The 23,745-nt window shown below is 40.0% G+C and overlaps 1 protein-coding gene across 4 annotated transcripts in view; it reads left to right on the forward strand.

Moving 5' to 3' along the window:
* The window catches only part of CASR (calcium sensing receptor), a 67,971-nt gene extending 53,757 nt beyond the window's left edge, over window positions 1-14,214 (forward strand). For all 4 annotated transcript variants that reach the window (XM_039843180.1, XM_039843179.1, XM_039843178.1 and 1 more), the window contains 3 exons: window positions 4,940-5,170; window positions 11,138-11,261; window positions 12,495-14,214. In XM_039843180.1, coding sequence (XP_039699114.1) covers window positions 4,940-5,170; window positions 11,138-11,261; window positions 12,495-14,008 — 1,869 coding nt within the window. In that variant the 3' untranslated portion in view covers window positions 14,009-14,214. The remainder of the gene's footprint in view (window positions 1-4,939; window positions 5,171-11,137; window positions 11,262-12,494) is intronic.
* The last annotated feature ends 9,531 nt before the right edge of the window (window positions 14,215-23,745 follow it).

Below are 23,745 nucleotides of genomic sequence, written 5' to 3' on the forward strand. Positions count from 1 at the left end.
TAATTCTAGTCTTAATTTTTTGAGGAACGTCCATACTGTTTTCCATAGTGGCTATGCCAATTTACATTCCCACCAGCAGTGTATGAGGGTTTCTTTTTCCCTACAACCTCTCCAATACTTATTATTTGTCCTATTGGTGATAGCCATTCTGACAAGTGTGACGTAGTATTGCATTGTGGTTTTGATTTGCATTTCTCTAATGCTAGTGAAGTTGAGCATCTTTTCATATGTTTGTTGGCCATTTGTATGTCTCTTTCGGAGAAGTGTCATTCAGGTCCTCTGCCCATTTTTTAATTGGATTGCTTATTTTTTGTTGTCGTTAAGTTGTTATGAGTTCTTCATATATTTTGGATATTAGCCTCTTAGCAAAAGCGTTTGCACATATCTTCTCCTATTCAGTTGGTTGCCTCTTCGTTTTGTTCTTGGCATATATTATTTTCTTCTGTTTCTTTTCTATTAGCTTTTTTTTCTTTCTCTTCCCCTCTATTTATTCTTTCTTTTTCCTCACATTCCTTTCCAAATTTAGAAGTGTATTATACTAAATTAGAATCTCAAGTAAAATTTTGTATTTTCTTTTTTTAATGAAACTGTTAATTCCTTTTTAAAAAATTCTAAAAGAAGAGTATTCTTTCTGGAGGAAATATTTCAGTTATTTTGTAACTTGTGTTGCTTTCTGTTTATCCATAATTATCAATTTAAAGATTCCCTATCATTGCTTTTAAGGGTGAAATGGTTTCCATCTCCACCTTCCCTTTTATGCAAGGTTTTATGCAGAAAATTAGGTGCTCAAATGTAAAAATTGCAAGTAAACATGGCAAAACATGTTAAGATGTCTAATGAGATGACTTAGAGATATGACTTAGTAAATAAATAATTGATTATTAATGGAAAAGGTGAAACTTTTGACTCAAAAAATTCAACACATGATTTTATTTATACGTGTGCTATGAGGATAAAATACAACAGTACTATGCAGGTTAGGATTTGAGATAAGGAAGAAAATAATAGATGTCATTCAATATGGGCCTTGCAGGTTGGATAAGATTTGTGGAAAGGATCTGTTCTTTGGAGAAAATGTCAAATGTAAAGGCAAACATAGCTAACAACATAGGTGAATTACGAAAACATCATGCCGAGCAAAAAAGCCCAGACTTAAAAAAAAGGGTACATACTGTATGATTCCATCTATATGCTATTCTATCTCTAATGACAGAAAGAAAACAGATCAGCAACGGCCTAGGGCTGCAAGTGGGGGTGAGATTGATTTGGAAGGGATATTAGGGAACCTTTTGACATATACATTTGCCAAAATTCAGAACTACACTCTTAAAATGGGTGTACTTTATCCCGTGTACACGATACCTCAATTAAGTTGATTAAAAATAGAAAACAGTGGGAAGTCCCTGGGGTGGGAAAGTACAGACCTTTCATGGAGATCTGGATGTCATTTGGTTTCGACCACTTTTCCGATTGTGTCTTCTTGTGTTGTTGCAAGCTTTATACATAACTCCACCACCCCATTTTTAAACTATATCCATCTTCTCAACCTCAATTTTATACTTGTTAACGTGTTGTAACTAGAGATAGACAACTTAATAGATAAATTGTCCAATCTGACTCCTATGCCTGAGTACGTAGTAAACAGTGTAATAGTTGAGAGTTTGGATTCTAGAACCAGACTAACTGGATTTAAATCCCAATTGCTACCTAACAGCTTATGACCTTGGACAGTCACTTAATGTCCCTGTGCCTCACTTTCCTAACTCAAAAAAATGGGAATAATGAAACATAAATTTACTATGAGAACATTAGTTAATATGTATAAAATGCTTAGGATACTGCCTATACATACTAAGTGTTCAGTAAATATTAGTCTCGAGTATTATTCTTTTGTAAGCGAAGAAAGTAAGACCCAAAGAAGCCAAAATGATTTTCCCAAAGGCTTATTTCTAGCCAAAAAGAAAGGCAATATCTGCTCCAAGTGGTCTGTTCCTTGATGAGGCCAAAGTCACTGTTAAAAGAACCATGTGCCCAGTTGTCTCTCTGGAACATGCTTTTTAGCTCCTGAGAGGCTGCCAGGTCAGCGGATGGTTTCATAGTGAAGACACTGGTCCATAGCCTTAAACCTTAGGAGGAAACTGATTATCCTAAAACTCTGGTTCATACACAGACACAGAAAGGAAGCACAGTGTACAAATAAGAGAGAGTGGACACAATACATTAGAGTATTTGAATATCTATTTGTCCATCCTGAACATTACTGTTTCTCTTATCCCTAGAAAAGGGCTTGCTTGGCCCATATTGGTTACTCAATAAATATTTATTGGATGAACAAATAGCTAAAGGAAGAGAATGGGACAAAAGTAAATACTGAGAGAAGACAGGGGATAAGTGGATGACATAGGACAGTACATGGATACAGGCATAGATAAGAGAGAAAGTGAGCTATCTCATAGAAGTTGGCAGAAATTTTTCATATTGCAGTAATTCTAACTTCATAAGTTTGGGCTGAAATACACCTCTTCATTATCAGTGAGATAAATGACTGGGGGAAACACCACTTTGGTAAGGATTTTAGGAGTATAAACAGGATTAATGAGAAATAAATTTCCAGAAACCACTAAATTTTAGATTCCTTTTTTATTTTTTAATGACACAGGCTTCCTAAGAATCTTTATCAGGAACAATGTGTTAGCCTAATTCATACCAATGAATATGCCTAAAAGAAGAAAAGAAATTATTTTTTAATCTATTCTGGCTTTTATTTGTTTAAATAAAAAAATAAATAAAACTGATCCTACCAATGAATATGCCTAAAAGAAGAAAAGAAATTATTTTTAAATCTATTCTGGCTTTTATTTGTTTAAATAAAAAAAATAATAAAACTGATCCTACCAATGAATATGCCTAAAAGAAGAAAAGAAATTATTTTTAAATCTATTCTGGCTTTTATTTGTTTAAATAAAAAAAAAAAAATAAAACTGATCCTTCGTGCAATTAGTCCGAATTAATTTATTATAGCTAATTGAATAATTCGGGGTTCTCTCTGTATCAAGAGACTTCCAGTCCTTCATTTCAGATGTTGGTTGCTTCTTTCACTTTCTGGCATACTCCTGTCATCATTCTTGTATGAAATAGTTGTTTTTTGGACTTACCATTCTCTTCAGGCAACTCTCAGCTGTTACTACATTATTGCACTAAAGGTCCAACTTCCTTTTTCTTCAACAAAGTGGTAGAAGTTTTATAATCAGTTTTTTCCATGGTTTGAATGTTTACTAAGAATTAAGCTTATGTCCATAATTGAAAACATGACATGTGAATATAATATTTAGCTGCAGCTTTCTTAAAAGACCACAAAGAAATATTTCCCCAGAAAAATCCCAGCCAATTATAAAAAAAAAGCCTTAATTCTAACAGTAAGTTTTTCAAAAAGTGAATCTTATGTCTTTTCACTTTATCTGAAAGTTCTTTTGTTTGTTTGCTTATTTGTTTTTGTCTGAGTGTAGAATTTAGATTTTTTAATTTTCAGTCTGAATCAGCATATTTCAGCCCAGTTGCACCAGTTAGAACCTCTATACAGTGCTGTACAGCCATAGTGAGAACAGACATCTTGTCTTGTCCCTGATCTTAGGAGGAAAGCAGTCAGTCTTTCACCACTACGTACGAAGTTACTATAGTTTTTCATAGATGCCTTTTGTAGGGTTGAGGAAGTCCCTTTTATTCCTAGACTGTTGAGAGTTTTTATTTGGAAGAGAGGTTAAATGTTATCAAATGCTTTTTCTGTATCTATTGAAATGATCATATAGTTTCTCTTTTGTAGCATGTTAATATAGTCAAATGTTAAACTAACCTTGCATTCCTGGGGGTAAGCTCTACTTAGTCACAGTGTATTTTCTTTTTTGTAGATAGCTGGATTTGATTTGAGGTACAGTAGAAGTGAGTGCTCCTACACTCACAGGCTGGACTGTGTCTTGCTCTCTCAGTGACCCCTGGTACCTGGCAGATCCTGCATGAAAGATAAGCTGCCAAGTGCCTACTGCCTCCACCTGACCCATGTCAGGGCCATGCAGAAAGTGAAACCAAGATCTTAATGATGCTTCTGTAGAGCATAGCTGTTGAGAGGACAGGCTTTGTACCACTTGCTGCTGTGTGACCCTGGAAAAGATATTCTGTTTTCTGTGCCTCCGTTTCCCCAGCAATAAAATGAGATAATAGTACTATCTGTTGTGAAGATTAAATTAGATAATGAATATAAAGTATTTAACATTTTTCCTCAGAGGTAGTAAAATGACTAGTAAAGTTTAGTAATTATTGTCATTACTTTTTTGTATAAGGGCTCTGTGACCCATAAAACCCTGTGAAAATAAGGAACTGGCCATAACTATTACAACAGTGATGGCTAGGACTCCATCCACAGCTTCATTTCTTTCTTCCTTCCACTTCACTCTCCGTGATTTTTGGCAGCAAGTCACTACCACAGAAGCAGTAACACAGGGGAGAATGGTACAGATCATAAGAGCAGCTAGGGTCTCCACTCCTTCTCCAAAGCGCATCTCAGAAAACATCAAGAATGGGCTCTGGCTTACAAACTCCACCCTTCCTGGGGTCCTACCCAGGTGATGGTGATGATACACTGGCAGAAGCCTAGACTTGGCTTGTGGTCTGATATATCCTTTGTCCTTTCCTGGCTTCAAGAAAGTGTTTCCTACCCCAGATATAATTTGAATACCGTGTAAATCCCCTGGCTTACCAGAGCTGATACTAATATATGCAAGTACCCTAGTATAAATTAGAAAAAGGCGCCATTTCCCCAAATCGTGTTCCTTCCACTTTGTTAGGACAATATAGTTTACTGTCCTATCACAGCACACAATTTACATAACCATATGTGGCAGTCCTGTGGCTTGCACTCAGAATATTCATCTTTGTTCCTCTTTAGGTCCTGAAGCACTTACGTCACCTAAACTTTACCAACAATATGGGGGAACAGGTGACTTTTGATGAATGTGGTGACTTGATGGGGAACTATTCCATCATCAACTGGCACCTCTCCCCAGAGGACGGCTCCATTGTGTTCAAGGAAGTTGGATATTACAACGTCTATGCCAAGAAAGGAGAAAGGCTCTTCATCAATGAGGAGAAAATCCTGTGGAGTGGGTTCTCCAGGGAGGTACGTGCTGTCCATCAGACTACTGAATGCCTCCACCACAAGCAGGAATCTGTGCTGGGCTTTGGGAGGGCCACAGACTTCCAGAATGATGAGTCCACTTTCCTCAACTCACTCCTCTGCATTGCCAAAATTTCCTGTGAAATCCATGAGTGTTTAGTGTACAGAGGAAAATCCTCAGAACCTGAGCTCCATGCCTGAGCCCCATGCTAAAACAATTTTATTCTTTACAAATCTTACTCCCCAGCCAGTAATAATTTCCTTGTCTAAAGGAAACTTTCCCCAACCAGAGCAAAATATTTAAGCAAAGATAAACATCTTTCAATGTAAGGCCTGGATAATACACACAGAGGTAGTTCCCTGTCATCCAAACAGCTCAGGGCTGACCTACAAGTCAAAATGAAAATTTATTCTTTTCCTATGGGAGACCTGTAACAAATAGAAGGATTCTTGTGGCCATGATCAGGACCCCCTCTCCAGAGTATCACTGCATCCAGAAGCTTGATTAATAACCTGGTGATGACCCAGTGAATATGCACTTTAGGGAAAAGCACATGATATGCTGAAACAATGACCATTCTGTGGCAGCTGTATCCCAGAATGTAGTAGCTGCTGAGGACCCAAGTCTCTGTGGGAACAACCCCTGGACAGAACAACCTCTCTTAACTCTCTCAAGAAGTTTGGATAAGACCCACTGTATTACTCTTTGCATTTGCCTTTCTAGTATCGCCTTTGAGCATCTTGTCTCCCTTTTGTATAACATGACCAAAGATTCAACTTCATCTTTTTACTAAATGATCCTTAGGTTGGTGGGTTTCTGATCAGATCCTATAATTTCATTGTTTCCCACTATCTGGGATAGCTACCCCTGCAAAGGTCTCAAATAGATAGTGAATCTTATCCATAGTGTGTGAGTAACTATTAGATTCTACCTTGGAGGGCAGATTCTCAGTTATAAACATCTTTGAGCATCTTGTTATAATCTTTTACAAAGAGCAATTTGGGGATTCCAGAGGTTATCCTCCTCTGTGCATTAATTATAGCCTTGTCTAAATTATCACAAGTTTAAACTAAGTGGAATCTAAATTGATCAGCTGCACTATCACTGATTACCTGCTGTCGAAACATCCAGATTATATTTTATGTCCATTAATGCATGTAATTGATTGTCTCTAATTGGTGTATGTCTTGTCTCCCCTCCTGCATGAAAACTATTTCCTGTATAGTTCTCTATAACCCTAATGTTCTCTACGCTTAAAAGGCCTTAAATATTGATAAATCAATAACACAGAGAATCCTCATGAATTCAGTCATTTATGTCCCTAGGATAGTTGACAGAGTTACACATTAAATTTAATTTCTCCATAGACACATTACCTCAAACCTAACACACTTAGGCATTCAACAAATTATTAGAGTCTAGTCCACTCTTTTTTCTGTGCTTTTTGTAGAAATAACCACAAATATGCCAGCTATATTTAACTATAAATTGTGTATTAATAACTTCCCCACATAGCTCACAAAGCTGTTACTGAAATCAAATAAGATCAAGGATGTGAAAGCGTACTATAAACTACATAAATGCAAACTGTTATTAATATAGCATTATAATATCTTAACATCTAAATTTACTTTCTAATGAAGTACTTTAGAGCTAAATGGGTTTTTAAACATCTTTGTATCCTTATTTGAAGTCGTTGATGCTGAGGTTTAGAGAGACAAAGGTGATTTACACAGACAGACGGTCTGTGTAAGAGCCGAGATTAGGATAGAAGTGCTCTGACTCTGATTTCAGTGCTCCATCCTCTAACTATACTCTCCATAATTATTTCCATGTTTTATTGCAACAAATCAGAAGGAAAAGGAACATCTTCATTGGGGTTTTGGAATTCAGATGAGCTTCCTGGACCAGAAGTGTATAGACACCTTTGGTGGAGAGACTTGTAGACACTTGTTGGCTTTTTGCAAAACAGATCCTTCTGGTGGCTGCCTCAGCCTACTCCTTTGGTGGTGAGATTTCTCTTTAACTGAAGGGTGATAGAAGGATGCAGTAAGAGGACTCAGAGGTTGGCATTCTTCTAATTCTTTAAAGCAGGATTTGGTACAATAAAATGTTCAGACTTTGGAAGACTGACCTGGGTGTGGATCCCAGCTCCAATAGCTATAATCTTGAAACTATTCCTTAACCATTAAGAAAAAGAGACTGCTACAGGCCACCAATATTTAAACTCAATTCTATCTGAACACATGACCACCCAGAAATAAATATATTACCCAGCTTTCCTTTCAGCTAAGTGTGGCCACATGACTAAATCCTGAAGAATGGGATACAAGAGGCAGTATTGTGTGATGAAGTCTGGAAACCTTCTTTTAAGAAAGTGTTTGCAAGTATCCTTTGCTCTCTTTTTTATCCCTTCTTCCATCTTGCTTTCTGGAAACTAGACGCTACCATCAAGGACTATGATGCCAAAACCAAACATAGCAGAACAGCAAGGTAGAAAGAGTCTAGTTCTCAATGCTGTGGAGTGCCATATCAATTTGGACCACCTCTTCAGATGTGAATATGAGAGAGAAACTGATTTCAGTATTATTTAAGCCATTGTTATTATGAGGTTTGGTTTAATTTTGTTTTGTTACCACTCACAACCTAACAGAAGCCAACAGAGAAACCTACTAAACTCGTTTTATGAGACTGATATAATTTTACACCAAAACAGACAAGGTCAGGACAAGGAAAGACAATTATAAGCCAATCTATTTTATAAATACAGATGCTCAAATCCTAAATAAAATTTTAGCAAACCTAGATCAGCAATGAAAAAATATATAATACATCATGACCCAATAGAGTTTGCAGTGAATTTACAGGAATGTGATGATAGCCCAACATTATAAAGTTCATAAATGTAGTTTATTCACATTAACAGAATAAGAAAGAAAAATCCTACTACGATGTCAGTAGATGCAGAGAAAACATTCAGTAACATCCAACGCCCTTGAAGATTAAAAACAAAAGCTCTATAAACCTAGGAATAAAAGGGAACTTTACCTTACCTTATCTTGATAAAGAATACAGCAACCATCATTCTTCAATAGAAAAATTTTAGAAGCACTCTTATTGTGGATTTGGGAAATAGGGTCCATGTCTTTCATTAGGTGATCAAATGGGTTGGTAATTCAAGAAAGATTAAGAGAAAGTTTCTGAGGGTGCCTTGTTATCACAGTTAAACATGCTAATGTATACTGACTTTAACTCTTTCCTTTCCTGTCCTTCCCAGGGTCCTGAAAGTCTTAGCACTTATTAGGTCCAATACTGCCATTTCTACTCCTCTTATATTAGAAGATAATACCACTCATCTTCTGTTCAAGATTTTTAAAAACTCCTTGTCAAGCTGGTTATTTCTTTTCTGCTAGAAACAATGATAATTATGTTATTGTTTTCCAAGTGTTTAACTTTGTAAGATGTCTCCAATGCAAGCAGGTAGGTGAGGGGAAGAGCAGCGTCTTATAAAAGAGACATTTTGCAAGTAGTATGAACCCTGCTATGTACCAAGCATTAGTCAAGTCTTTGTAACTGGGGTACCAAGGTTGAGTAAGACTTGCTCCCTACTTCAAGAAACATATGCTTTTGCAAGATATACTTCATTCTTATGGTATATTTATTCTCTCTGATGCACATAGACTGTAAGATAATAGATACCTAATAAATTTCTAGAGTAAGTACTCCGTTGCCTGGCATGGTCAGAGAACAGGAAGTGGGGTTTCTAAAATGGTGAGGCAATAATAAATTGGACAAAACTGTCAAAAACAACCATTTAAGGACCTGGAAATCAACCCAAAGCGTACAACAAAAGGTCAAGTGTTTTTTTTAAAAAAAAAAAAAAACACTAATGAAACTCAGGTAAGAACAGTGGCAGTCTGTGGCATTTTAGCATGAGGCTACTCTCCAATTATTTCTGATAATTTAGTTGCTGATTCTTTGGGGTTTTCTACATGGACAATCATAGCATCTGCAGATAATAACAGTTTTATTGAGTCCTCTCTAATATTTATGCCCTTATTTTTCTTATCTTATTCTACTCACTGGCTAGAATGCCACTGGTGCAATATTTAATAATAGTGGTGATGGTGGGCACCCTTGTTTTAATGAAAATGCTTTTAGTATTTTCTCATATAGAATGATATTTACTCTAAGGAATTTTTTTATGTTACCCTTTTTCGACTCAAAGATATTTCTTCCTACTCTTTTTCATTGAGTTTTTATCACCAGTTTTTGTTGAATTCTACCAAATACTTCAATTATTAATGATCATATTTTTCTGTGTTAATTTATTACTGCAGTAAATGACACAGATTTTCTGATATTAAACCTGTTTGCATTCCCAGCATAAACCTAACATGATCATGTTGCATTTTCTTTTTTATGTCCTTTTGAGTTTGCTTGTTTATTGTTTTAGTATTTTTCATCTATTTTCTAGTAGTGGAAAATAGCCATACTCTTTCCAGACCCTTCCACATTCCTTATACTTCTTATGCACTTCCAGGACTTCTGTATTTTTTTTACTTCCGATAACCAGAACTCTAGGCTCTTTCTCAGAAGACTGCCTGCAGGCTAATGGAACCCACTTTGCCCATAGGCTGAGAGAGGCAGAAGAGCCTAGGAATCTACTTTTCTTTGAGATGACCTTTACCCAATAAATGGTGTGGAGGTATGAAAGCCCTGGTCCCTTTTCCTCAGTTCAGGACAGTTCTGAGGCATAGCTTACAGTCTAGAGTTCCCCTGGGGATCTGGCAGAAGCTACCCTCAGAGGGACTTTGCTCAAGATCACACTCTTGCTTCTCCTCTTCATTTCTAGGTCCTACTTCCTCCATTGTCTTCCTGTTTTTATTGGGAGGACTTTCTTTATAAATCACTTGGACACAAATCCCTGACTTGGGTCTGCTTCTGAAGATAACTTAATAAATGAGATGGGCCTGTAATTTTTTTTTCTTTTTCACGCTGTTCTTGTCTGGTTTTGGAATTAGGGTTATACTGACCTTACGAGAATGAATTGGAGGGTGTTTCCTTTTTTATTTTCCTTTTTTTATTTGTGTAAAATTAGATTGATAAACTCCCTGAAAGTTTAATATTACTTGCCTGTGATGAATCCAGGATGATAGTCATCTCAGATATGAATATGTGGTGGGGGTGGAAGTCAGGGGCAGAGGGAAGCATAGAGTTAGATGGAGATTATTGCCCCAGTCTTAGCTTTTGTTTTGGGTGGCAGTCATTAAAAATGACTAAGAGATTCAAACATAGCAAGAATTATAAGTAATCAAATTCTGTACACACAAAGTTCATTAAGAAAATAAATGAACTAAAATCCGTTACCTGAAATTAATGTAGTTACTGCAGCTTTCTTCTGCCTGATACATCTTTCTGATCCATTTACTTTCAACTCCTCTATGCCTGTCCTGCCTGCCTTGCTGTAAAGCCTAAAATCACCCTGTAAAGCCTAAAATAAAATTGTAAGAATTACAATTCACTGCAAAGTTCAGAGTCTCGTTTTCAAACAAACTTCCCCTCATCCCGTCTTCCCTTGTGACTGTTGCTCTATGTGTAGGTTCGTGTCCCTGCATCTTTTAGTTTATCTCAAACTTTTACTTCCATACAGAGCAAACAGTGTCTCATTCTGAGACCTGGAGAGAATAGAAGAGGCATTATTTAAGGAGGATTTGGGTTATGGTGTAGAATCTCCACAATTAATCTTCGTAGAATCACCGATGTGTGTGTGTGTGTATTTTCACTTGTCCGCAGGCATCTCTCCCTTTCATAGAGGTAGGGCTTCTGGACCTTCCTCAGTCTGGAATGGGCCTGGAGTCTGCTGCAATAGTCCTTGTGCCCAACTCCTCCGCCTTGCTCATGGCAAAGGAGCTGTAAGACTGATCGCACAGCTGCAGCCCGTCCCTTTCGTGCTCTCTGTCCTGCAGGTGCCTTTCTCCAACTGCAGCCGAGACTGCTTGGCAGGGACCAGGAAAGGAATCATAGAGGGGGAGCCCACCTGCTGCTTTGAGTGTGTGGAGTGTCCTGATGGAGAGTACAGCGATGAGACAGGTAACGAAACAATGTTTCATGGACACCATGCAGGGCATGGTCCACTGTGGGGGCTCTGGAGTCAGCGAAGTCCCTGGAAGGGCTGGGCTGAGATGGTGCTTAGCACAGTTTCTCATTTAATAAGGTATGCCTGAGCACGGATGCTGGGCTGGGCACTGAGAGGAATAGAAAAGTAATGTTAGATGTCTTGTAACACCATAAGAGCTTACAAACACACCTGTGACGCATCTTTCTTTTACTTTTATACAGTTTTCCAATATTGTTTTCCTTTTCTTATAGCTCAGTGGCCCGGAATAGACAAAGTTCTGTCTGTTCCAGGCTCCGGAGTTAACAGGCCATGGTAAACTGCCCGCTGGGTGCCTGGCACTGTACTTGCTGTCTTACTCATGTTTTTCCTGTACCTCAGTTTCTCCATCCTAAAGTGGGAATTAAATGAGTTAATATTGTTAAAGCACATGGTAAGTTCTAGATAAATGTCTGTTCAATAAAAACCTTGATTGGAAAGTACTCTATACATATTAACTATAATTGTTATAATCCCATTTCATCCTCCTCCCGATAATGGGGTTATTATTATTTCCAGTTCGTATATGAAGAAACAGGCTCAAAGAGGTTGAGGAACCCGACTAAAGTCATACAGCTAGCAAACGGCAAAGTCAGGATTCCCATCTAGATCTCTGACTGGAAAGCCCACGTTGCTTTCCTTTCCCCAAAGTGCGCACTGCCAGGGACATAGCAGAGACTTGATAAGCATTTGTTTCCTGAACGAGTCTGCAGCCTTTCTCACCGAAAAGCCGGGGATGTGGAGCGAGGAGGGCGCAGGTCATATGCGTGGGATACTCTGCCTGGATCTAAGAGGAAGTCTACCCTGGCAGATCTGCAAAGCCCATCCATATCCAAAATGAGTCGAGCTGAGCTTGAATCACTCTGTGAAAAGTTGATGGACTCTGTCAGACCTCTGGGCAGCCACCTGTCTAGCAGAATTGATCATTCTTTGCTACAAACCATCAGTGGGTAGTGTATACTTCCCCCACCATGTAGAAGGGAAAAAATAATAGAGAAGTCAGAGTTTAATATATTATCTGATAATGTAAAAACCACAATTTCTTCGACAATAAAGAAAATGTAGAGTGGCCACATCCAATAACCCATGTACCCTCACCAAGACACTAACACGCACACATTTTAGTCTATGCCACACCCTCACTAATTCTTCACTGGGACATTTTACAGATGCAAGTGCCTGTGACAAGTGCCCTGATGACTTCTGGTCCAATGAGAACCACACATCCTGTATTGCCAAGGAGATTGAGTTTCTGTCGTGGACGGAGCCCTTTGGGATCGCACTCACGCTCTTCGCTGTGCTGGGCATTTTCCTGACCGCCTTCGTGCTGGGTGTCTTCATCAAGTTCCGCAACACACCCATCGTCAAGGCCACCAACCGAGAGCTCTCTTACCTCCTCCTCTTCTCCCTGCTCTGCTGTTTCTCCAGCTCCCTGTTCTTCATCGGCGAGCCCCAGGACTGGACGTGCCGCCTGCGCCAGCCGGCCTTCGGCATCAGCTTTGTGCTCTGCATCTCCTGCATCCTGGTAAAAACGAATCGTGTCCTCCTGGTGTTTGAGGCCAAGATCCCCACCAGCTTCCACCGCAAGTGGTGGGGGCTCAACCTGCAGTTCCTGCTGGTCTTCCTCTGCACCTTCATGCAGATCGTCATCTGTGTGATCTGGCTCTACACCGCGCCCCCCTCGAGCTACCGCAACCACGAGCTAGAGGATGAGATCATCTTCATCACTTGCCACGAGGGCTCGCTCATGGCACTGGGCTTCCTGATCGGCTACACCTGCCTGCTGGCTGCCATCTGCTTCTTCTTCGCTTTCAAGTCCCGGAAGCTGCCGGAGAACTTCAACGAAGCCAAGTTCATCACCTTCAGCATGCTCATTTTCTTCATCGTCTGGATCTCCTTCATTCCGGCCTACGCCAGCACTTACGGCAAGTTCGTCTCTGCCGTGGAGGTGATCGCCATCCTGGCAGCCAGCTTTGGTTTGCTGGCCTGCATCTTCTTCAACAAGGTCTATATCATCCTCTTCAAGCCATCCCGTAATACCATCGAGGAGGTGCGCTGCAGCACTGCTGCTCACGCCTTCAAGGTGGCAGCCCGGGCCACACTGCGCCGCAGCAACATCTCCCGCAAGCGGTCCAGCAGCCTCGGGGGCTCCACCGGATCCACCCCCTCCTCCTCCATCAGCAGCAAGAGCAACAGCGAAGACCCCTTCCCACAGCCCGAGGGGCAGAAGCAGCAGCAGCCGCTGGCCCTGACCCAGCAAGAGCAGCGGCGGCAGCCACAGCTGCCCTTGACCATACAGCAGCAGCAGCCATCACAGCAGCAGCCCAGATGCAAGCAGAAGGTCATATTTGGCAGTGGCACAGTCACTTTCTCGCTGAGCTTTGACGAGCCTCAGAAAAGTGCCACAGCTCACAGGAATTCCATACACCAGAACTCTCTGGAGGCCCAGAAAAGCAATGATACCATGACCAGGCACCAGGCATTGCTCCCGCTGCAGTATGGGGAGACAGACTCGGAATTGACCACCCAAGAGACAGGCCTGCAAGGGCCAGTGGGTGGGGACTGCCAGCCAGAGACAGAAGACCCTGAAGAGCTGTCCCCAGCACTTGTAGTGTCTAATTCACGGAGCTTTGTCATCAGCGGTGGAGGCAGCACTGTCACAGAAAACATACTGCATTCGTAAAAGGGAAGGAGACGGCCAGTCCAGGGAGGGTCCAGAGAGGTTTCTTGGGATCACGTTTTCCCACAGGTGTGCAGGGCTGCTCCTGACTCTTTTCCTCTGAGGAAAGAGGAATAATAGACATACCAAACACCTGGAACTTAGTTGCACTGTTTTAAATGACAGTGAATTGACTAATGTTCCCTTTAAAATTTAAAAAAAAAAAAAAAGAGCCATGTGCTTCTGTGGTTGGATTTGTCGGAGCATTGAGATTGCCGTAGTCAGATTTGCTGTTCATGTCTCTTCCTCTGTTCTATCCCAACCAACAGCCCAGAGATGGAACCAGGCTTTAAGTAATCCACCTGCCCCATCCTTTTTTCCTTCTTCTTCATATTGAAATGCCTGCCCTGAACAATGCAGGCAGCCTGGCCCAGAGACAAAGTGTACAGAGTGACAAGACATCAGTTTGGCCACCACTAGAGTTAAGAGTCTAAAAGACAGAATGTCACCAGTGCTGCCCAACACCTTGACAAGGGGAAGAACTATAAATGTTCAGAACTGTAAGGTGAATGTATCTCCTCCTATTTATAAAAACCATAAGATATTTGGTCTCCTACTTGCTGCTGCTATCATGTGACATCTAGAAGGTTAGTGTCCCTCCTGTACCAATATACCTGGTTTTGTCCAGAATGTGATAGTGATGCCATGTTTAGATTCAAGGATGACAGGAATCACTTCATATTGTTGGGAAGGGACTGCATGGTTCCAGTGAGCTATATCTGTAATTAATGTTGCTATATGTAGCTTAAGAAAAATACTTTTGTTGTAATAGTCCATGGACAATATGAACTGAAAACAGTGTCACATCTGGTTTATATAAGGCAGTATTATTGAGCTCCATCTTCCTCACCCACCCCACCATCCCCACCCCACGAGCTAAGCCTTATGTGAGCCCTTTCAGGGCCCCAGGGGTCCAGAAGCTCCCTCCGCATCCCTACCCGAAGGCTTCCTGAAGCCAGTGGAAAATAAGCTCTAGGTCATTGGTGCCCTACCAGTTGCTGGGGTAAGAAAGTGGTTCTAAGACATTAGCCTGGCATTCCACTCCCCAAATGCCATACCACGTTTCCTCCAGTGGTGGAAGTCTTCCCATGGGTAGTGAAAGGGGTCAAATGGCATACTGCTGAGCATTCAGACTCTGGAGCCAGAGAGACCTGGGTTCAAGCCTTGGGTTGGTTATTTACAAGTTGGGTGACTATAGACAGGGAACCTTAGTTTTGCTAAGCCCCAGCTTCTTTGTCTCTAAACTGGGGGTAATAATCATTCTTTTCTCTCAGAGCTCTTATGTGGATTAAATGAGATAATGTATGTAAAGTACTTTAGCATGGTGCCTAGCACATAGTAAGCACTAAATAAATATTAGTTAATATTACTAATGATACTGTAATTATTTTTTTCATTTATTTAAAATACAAAGCAAAGCTTATTTATTTACCATCCAGATTTTAGTGACAAGTCCACTGATCACAATAACTTTTTCCATAATAAGCCCAAGAAGTCTGGGGCCCAGTTGAAGGGGGTCAGCCCTAGTTACATTGCTTATGACGAAGAAGCCAGAAGGTCTGTGAGTCCCCCAGAGGACCCAACACTCTGCTCTTATGGTGCCAGCACCCACCTGGAAGTAGTTTCTGAGATCACTCTAAATGCTGCTTTTAAGCCAAGGCCAAATATAGCAATTATATCTATGTGAAGCCTCAAGCTTAATAGCTCCTAAAAACTTCTTCTGACCACTTTCTTCCAAACAGCTGTCTTTTCATGATTTTTAAAGTAACCTGTTGATATGACAGCTGTTGATTTAGGTGAAAAGACAATGGAAGGTGGGAGCATGGCTGTGAGACACAGAGTTCTCACGCAGAAGACACCGGTGAGGCATCTGCTCCCCCAACCAGGCCCAGCCTGCTGCTTTCACCCTAGTCACACCTATGAGCAAAACACAGAGCTGAATGAAGATTTATATTTAATATTTTACTTGGTCTTAAAAAAAAAAAAGGTGAAAGTTTGAAAGCGCGGTTTTATGTGTCAGAATATCTATGTAGAAACAGCTATTTGCTATGCAAAATGTCACACGTTCATCCTTCCCGAGATTGATGTCATGGATCTGGAGGTGTGAGCTCATCACAGAAAACACACACCACTTACATGGAGATTCACTTTACCAAGCGCTTGCAAATAAAGCAGAAAGGGAGACTTGACATCTTTGTCTTCATTTATATGTGGCAGGACAACTCTCAGCACAAAATCAGGGGTGTGAAATATGAACTTTCATTATTTTTCTATAACAACTTATTTTCTATCTCAAATTCTCATTCAGCCTAGTGACAGAAACGTCATCTTAGTCAACTGGGGTTTTCTCAGTAACTTCAGAGTTTTCTAAGTCAGTTAAATTTCCGGAGGTCAGTTCAGAGGTTTCTTCCTTCCCCCTTCCAGGAGGGATTTTGTATAGTAAGGGGGGTGGGGTTTCCCAAATATTGGCAGCTGCTGTTGACAACTCTGAGAACATTTTTATCTGGCCCCTAGTAATAAAGATGCTTCCACACTAGCATCCTCTGAGGCATTACATCCCCATATGGTCCTCAGTCGTGGATCCATAGTGATGTCTTCAGCTGCATCACTTTCTCTCAACCATTAGGCCTCTCCCAGACCTCTCTGCCAGCTCTCTCATGAGAGGGCACTGGGGCCTGGGAACTGCCCAGCAGCTTTCAGGCCCCTCCCTCCTGGCACCCTAGACTGCCATGTCTACTTGACGGCTGCCTCTGTGCTGGTATGGAGAATTCATGAAGGCTAACAAGCAGGGCCCATATCTCTGAACCTGTGTAGGCATCTGTGGAAAGCCAAATAATGGCCCCCCCAAAAGATTCTTACATCCTAATCTCCAGAACCTATGATGATGTTACATTACGTGGCAATGGTGAATTAAGGCTTCGGATGGAATTGAGGTTGCTAAACCCTTGAGATAGGGAGATTATTCTGAATGATCCAGGTGCCCAATGTATGTAATCACCAGCTCCTCAAAAGTGGAAGAGGGAAGCAGAAAGAACCAGTGCCAGAGTGACGTGACGTGAGAAAGACTGCACCGGCCATTGCTGCCTTTGAATACAGAAGAGGACCATGAGCCGAAGAATGCAGGCAGCTTCTAGAAACTGGAAAAAGCAAAAAAGAAAAAACAATTCTCCCCAGAGCTTCTAGAAGAAACTAGCCCTGTTGAAACCTTGATTTTAGTCCTATGAGGCCCTTTTCAGACTTCTGACCTCCCGAACTATAAGATAATACATTTATATTGTCTTAAACCACTAAGTTAGTAGTAATCTGTTACAGCAGCAACAGGAAACTAATATAACATTTTTAGAGTCGTCTCCTTCTCTGAGCATGACCAGCTCAAGGAACAGGCCAGGGCCTTTCTCAGAGATTCATACTTCCTCTCACTTGAGCACTCACCAGCAAGCTCCCTCTCTCAACTCCCAGAAGAAAGTTCTGACCAATATTCTATTCTTCCAGATGTTTAGAGAAGTATAAACCTCGTTTCTGAGTCTTTCTGGGTTTTGGTTTCAGATCATTAAAAAGCCATTTTCTCTCAATCTATTATCTGTTAGTCACAGAAACCTGAAAAACAGTAGCTTCAACAAACTAGGGTTTGTTTTTCTCTTATATAAATTAAGTCAGAAATTCTTTTTTTAAATTCACTGGCAAGATTCTTTAGGATCCTCTGGCAATGGGAAACTGTTTTTCTTTCTTTTGAAAATAAAAATGAAGGATTTTCACTCAAACGAAAAAGTTTCCTAGAAGATTTAAAAAATTTACATTGAAGTTTAGAGATAATGATCGACATAGAACATTGTCACCCTGAAAGTCCCAATGATCATTGACAGTTGTCTAATTGCATTAGTTTCCATTGGAACTACCTCTGTCTCCAAAAGCTGTGTTTCCAGACAATGTTATTTCTCCTTTTGGCCTGGCTAAAGTTATACAAGCTGTGGGCTAGTTCTGAGTAGAGCTAGAGTTTCTCTCTGCTCATCTGCATTTGAACGCATCAGTGCTAGAAGAACAACAGAACATCAGTAAGGGGTGCTGGTTAATCACTGGAGGAGAGGAGGTGGTCCGCATTGGTCTGAGCCTGGCTGGCCATTTTAGGAGTCTATTGGAGACAAGGGCATCTCCCAAAGGTGGGTGGAATTGGGGCGGGTAGAAGAAATTTGTTGTAGTGAGATAACTGATCTCCAGGAGACCCTGGATTTCCTGTTCTGAGTCATGAAAGAATACTACTAGGGGTTGGATGAGAACTTTGCTATTATGCAAGGAGTGAGATAAGGGTCAGGGATACCACAAGCACAGGGTAAGACTAGTCACGGTAACCAAGTTACATTTCAAGGATAGAAAGAAGAGTTTTAGCCTTGAGGGGAAAAGCTCAGCTAGTGGTATGAGAAGTGAACTAGAAAGCCAAAGAGGGGCAAGAAACCAGGCAGAATCAGCTTAAAGGTACATCTGGGGTCTGCAGAGACAACTGTGACCAAGGCATAGTAAAGGTAGACAGACCCTCTCTTCTGCTGGAATGACCACCACATCCTTACCTTTTCCTGAATCCTACACAAAAATGGAGGGAGTTTGGAGTGGAGGTAGGGGTACCAGTTTATATTAAGAGCTGGATTGGAGGAAGCAGGGAGCAATGGAGATACATCACAAGCTGCCTCCCTCTGAAATCTGAAAACCTGGATAACCAGCTAGCATAGGAGGCTAGAATCAATAAAAGCAATTAACTCTAGGACCAAGTTTCCGGCACATGGGGCAAATGCTTGTGAATATAGTGAAAACAGGTAAGAACAAAGCCTGAGAAAACCTCATAGTCAGTACAAAATTTGATCCCTGGCAAAAAGCATCAGGGAGAATGCAGTTGTTTCCTTGACATCAACCCAAAGATGTGGTTATTGCTTGAAATGTCTCAATTTTCTTTAAGTGTTTTGTTTCTATTTGACCTCTGAAAGCATTAAAATTATAAACCAAGATTTCTGCATGGTAGTAGACTAATCATTTCTGCTTTTTTGGATTTGTCTATTCTTCCAATTTTTGCATATTAAGCACTAAATCATATCAGGAAAATAAAGAATTTAAAATAATAACCACATAATGAAGTTTTAAACAGATAAGTATATCATCTAAATAAGAATCCCCTGTTGAGTCAGTTGCCACTCCTATAAAATTTTACTAGACCTATAATTGGTCCCAGGACTTTTACGGAACAATTTTTTATTTGCTTTATTTACTCATGAACAGGCTGGGTATACGAAATAGTTGAAAACCAGAAGTTGAATACTAAGCAGTAAAACACATAAGCTATATGTCCTTGGATAACGTACTTAATCTTTCATTGTCTCAGATTCTTATATAAAGAGGATATAATATTACCTGCTATAATTACCTACTATGATTATTTGCCAAATAAAATAACTGATGTAAAAGTGTCACCTTCAGGAGCATAGAAAAACTATAGAAAATTATTCAAACAACAGGTGACTGAAGTTTAGAGAGTTTGTTTTTAGATAAGAAGAAGCATAGAGTTCAATAATTTCTTCTATTGAGTTTCTTAGTTGGAGACAATATTGAGTTTTTTAGTTGGAGAAAATAGAATCCACTCTAGTTAGTTTAAGCAGAAAGGAATTTATTACAGGGTATTAGGATGCTTCTAAACTTCTGATGATACAAGCTTGGATGCTACATAATCAGAAACAAATGCAACCAAGAGTAATATCTAATCTCTCCATGGTAGAAACCTCACTACCTCCCCTGTCTTCCAGTCAGCATCCATGACACAGGGAATCAAACACTAGAACCTTCACTGCAGCCAGAGTAACCAAGACCCTCTGCCAGTGTGCTTGGTCCCATTTACATCAACTTTCCAAGTCTCCCATTGACCATTTGCAAGGGAGTCTGGAAATATAGCTTTGCTGTCTAGCCTCTACAGTATAGGAAGACATGCTAGAAGGAGGTCATAGTGGATAATGAATGAGGTAATCTTCAGTATCCACTGCCTACAAATGAAGTATTTTCGAGACCAAACACAAAACCAAAACCATGTCTGAGAAAAAAACCAAGTGCAATATGATTCCCTTTCATTTTAACAGTTGTGGTAGATCAGAAAGATATTGCATTTAAAACAGAATTGTATCTGGCATTTTTCCATGAGAGAAAGAGCCTGTTGGCAGATAAAAGAGAGCAAGCGGGGGCAAGCACTTCAGGGATGAGACTTCAAGGGATGGGAAAATGGGAACTAGTATGTTTGATTATAAGTACTATTTGACTTTTTAAATGATATGCATATGTTTGTTTGTGTGTCTGTCTGTCTGTGTGTATCTACGTCTATTGAGTAGCCTGGAGAAAAATACATAATTATTTAATAGCTATTATGTCTGGGTGTTATAATAATGAGCGATTTTTTTTCTTTTTAATATTTATTGGGGTTTTTTCTCTTTAATTTCTTTCCATGAGCATGACTTATAGTAAATCAAGAAAAATCTGTTCCTTAGATTATCAGGTGTGATGATATTATGTTCATATTCTTTTATTTGTTTTTACTTTTTATTTAGAAATAATTTCAAACTTACAGAAAATTTGCAAAAAAATAAGTAGTACAAAAAAACATTTGTATTCCTTCTACCCAGATTCACTTATTGGTAACATTTTACCTCATTTGCTTTGTCATATGCACTGTGGGCATTCAACAAAAGATGAAGTACACTGAAGTATTTATGAGTGAAATCATATAATGTTTGGGATTTGCTTTATAATACCACAAAATGGGGAGGAAATAAGCACATATATATAGAGAGAGAGGAGGATAAGCTAAGAAAGAATGACAGAAAGTTAATAGTGTTAAAGCTGAATGATGGGTGCATGGGGCTTTGTTTTTCTATTCTATTTTTATAAGTTTTTAAAATTTTTTATAATAATGAATAATGTTAAAAATCAGCCAAAAGATAAAAAAGAATTCATCATTTGAAAAAAAAAAATCTCACAAAAGAATTTCAGTGACTTGACTGGCCCCATTCATCACAGGAAGTCAGTCAAACACTGACACTAACAAAAGAAACTAAATGTCTGCCAAGCAACTAAAATTTGAGTTGAAAAGCAAAACATTTTTAAATAAGATTAAGATCTTTACGACAGGTTCAAAAAGTAGTTCTTTGAAGTGTATCAGAAAGGCCTTCTTGGAGCTTGACGAGAGACAAGTCTCCCTAGATTCTCTGATGTGATCTACTATGATCTTATCCTGAGATGAACCAAGTGTGGGCTGGTTCAAGTTTTCTGGATCGCGATCTGGCAAAAGGTTTTAAAGTCTTTAACAGATCCTTCTTAGCCTTTGTGCCAATAAATTTCTCTTTCATGTCTATACCCCCAAGGAAATAATCTAACAGGCAACAAAATTAATTAGCACCAATATGTTCTGGCTAAATGTATTCTGGGCCACGTGCCCAGAGGAGCACTGACACACTACTGAGGTCCTGTGATGCAGGCAGGAAAGAATTCAGATGCCCAATACCCAGGGGACAGCTAAGGAAATTACATTATAATCTGATTGTGGGAGAAGCCACAAACATCAGATATGACAAGCGTGTGCACTATGTCAAAACACGTAATCAAGTTTAGAAGTAATGTTAAGGCAGAGAGCAGGACACAGAATGGTATGTCCACACAGAATAACAAGAATGAAGTTTCACTGAAAAGGAAGAAGAGGGAATACAGGAGAGGAAAATAAAGTTTGATTGTTTGTTTGCTTCTCTTTTTTTTTTGTAAAGTTACATTACTTCATTGAAATGAGGAAAGGAAATAGAGAAAGAAAGAGGAAGAAGCACAGCCTTACCTATGGTATTTTAGCTACTACTTAAGGACCAGTAAAGCCAAGGTTATAGTGGGCAGCAGATTAGAAGAAATCACTTGTGGGCTCTGGAGCTAAATCCACCAGAATTCCTGATTGGATAGGCTATGGACTATGTGAATCCATTTCCTCACACTCTGGCCAATACTAAGTGAACTTAGATAAGGTGGAAGGTAAAATGGTCAAAGAATAATTTTAAAAATCACTTTCTTCGTGATACGGATGTGGTAAATAAATTTTAAACTAAATTTAAAACAAAGTGTTATTAGCATTCCTCAGTCTCACCTCTTTTCCAGTGTCTTTACCCTCGTCCCCACCCCAGCATGCTAATTAAGGCACCAGACATCTCCGTCCAAGACTTTCACAACTGCAACAATCATACTGAACAAGCAGGACTCATGGGATATAATCCTAAAGTTATTTTATTTCTGTTTCCCATGATACATATAAAATCTGCTCCGTGAGGTTAGTTCTCCTGCCTTTAAAGGAAAAGACTTGGTTATAAAGTTTATGGTAACGCCGAGGAGACACAGGTCCCAATCGGTGATTAAAATGTCCATTTTCATGGCAAACTCTGAACAGCGTGGTTTCATTAAGGCCTCCTCCCTTCCCCTCAGTTCAGGCCTCCTGCAGAAAGAGAAGCCAGTAATCAGAGAAGGAGGTGTGGTCAGCTATCTCCCTACTTACCCTGTGTGTGCTATGACCTTTTCTCCCTCGCATATGGTTAACCCCTCCAAGGTCAGGGCACAAGGAGAAAGAAAGGTAAGCGGGGCAGAAAACCCCCACACTGACTGGTACCCAGCAGGTGTTTATAGTTGGCTCTTTTGTTCATGGGACCCTCACGAGTTCTTTGGAGACCCCACTCCATTTTGGAGCCCTCTCCCCTGCAGGTTCCTTAATAGAGGTGATGCACTCTCCTCACTTACTCCTAAGCATCCTACGGTATCTCTAGTTTCTATGTTTGCCCCTACAAGTGGCCTTCTTGGTCAGAATCTAAGAACACACGGAAGAATAAGCTCTAACTTCCCATGGCCTTGCAGTTCTTTCCCACTTGGTTAAATAAATGATGTGACACACACACACCTTAAAACTCTGTTTACTTCCCCTGACACAACCACTTTGGTGGGACATTCAACATAAAGTTGCCAAGATGACCTTGACCTGACAGGCTTGTATAGTCCCTGTGACCATGCCCTCAGGATCACATCCTTGGTCTCCTGCACAAGCCCCTCCCAAACTCTTTCCTGACCTTTCCCCAAGACAGAGGTTGTGGTTTTCCCCATTATAATATCATTAATTTAAAGAATAAGTCTCAAAATCAGGAAACCCAAGAGTAGAGATTTCAGACCTCAACTGAGCCCTCTGATATATCTGGTCCGACTCTAGCTATTTTCTCAGCTCCATCCCTGCTGTGTACTCAAGATTCTGTAGTTTCATTCTTATTTTGTCTGACTCCCTCAACGAGGCCCCTAAATTCACTAACTTAAAACATTTCATTTCTACTAACTAAAACCTCATAATTTTCCTTTCGCAATAAACTAGCTTTTTCTATATGATGAATAATACTTAACGATTTTCATTTGCCACTTCAGAAAAACCCCACCAACATTCATGAGACAGATTTTATTGCATTTAATGGGACATCAATGAGTCTGGTTTTTCCTAAATCTGAAAAAATATTTAGCCAAAAGAAAAATGCTGTTGCATTAGTGGTTATGAAATTATCATAACAAGAAGTCAGCACTCAGAGGGCCCTGTGGACGACGAGTGGGCCTGAGACCACTCCAGAACCTCATCTTTCAGTAAAGTGTTGTCTTGACACTACATGATCCACCTCAGA

The sequence above is a fragment of the Pteropus medius genome, unplaced genomic scaffold, assembly GCF_902729225.1.
Source record: "Pteropus medius unplaced genomic scaffold, Ma_sr-lr_union100, whole genome shotgun sequence".
NCBI classification, from domain to species: Eukaryota; Metazoa; Chordata; class Mammalia; order Chiroptera; family Pteropodidae; genus Pteropus; species Pteropus medius.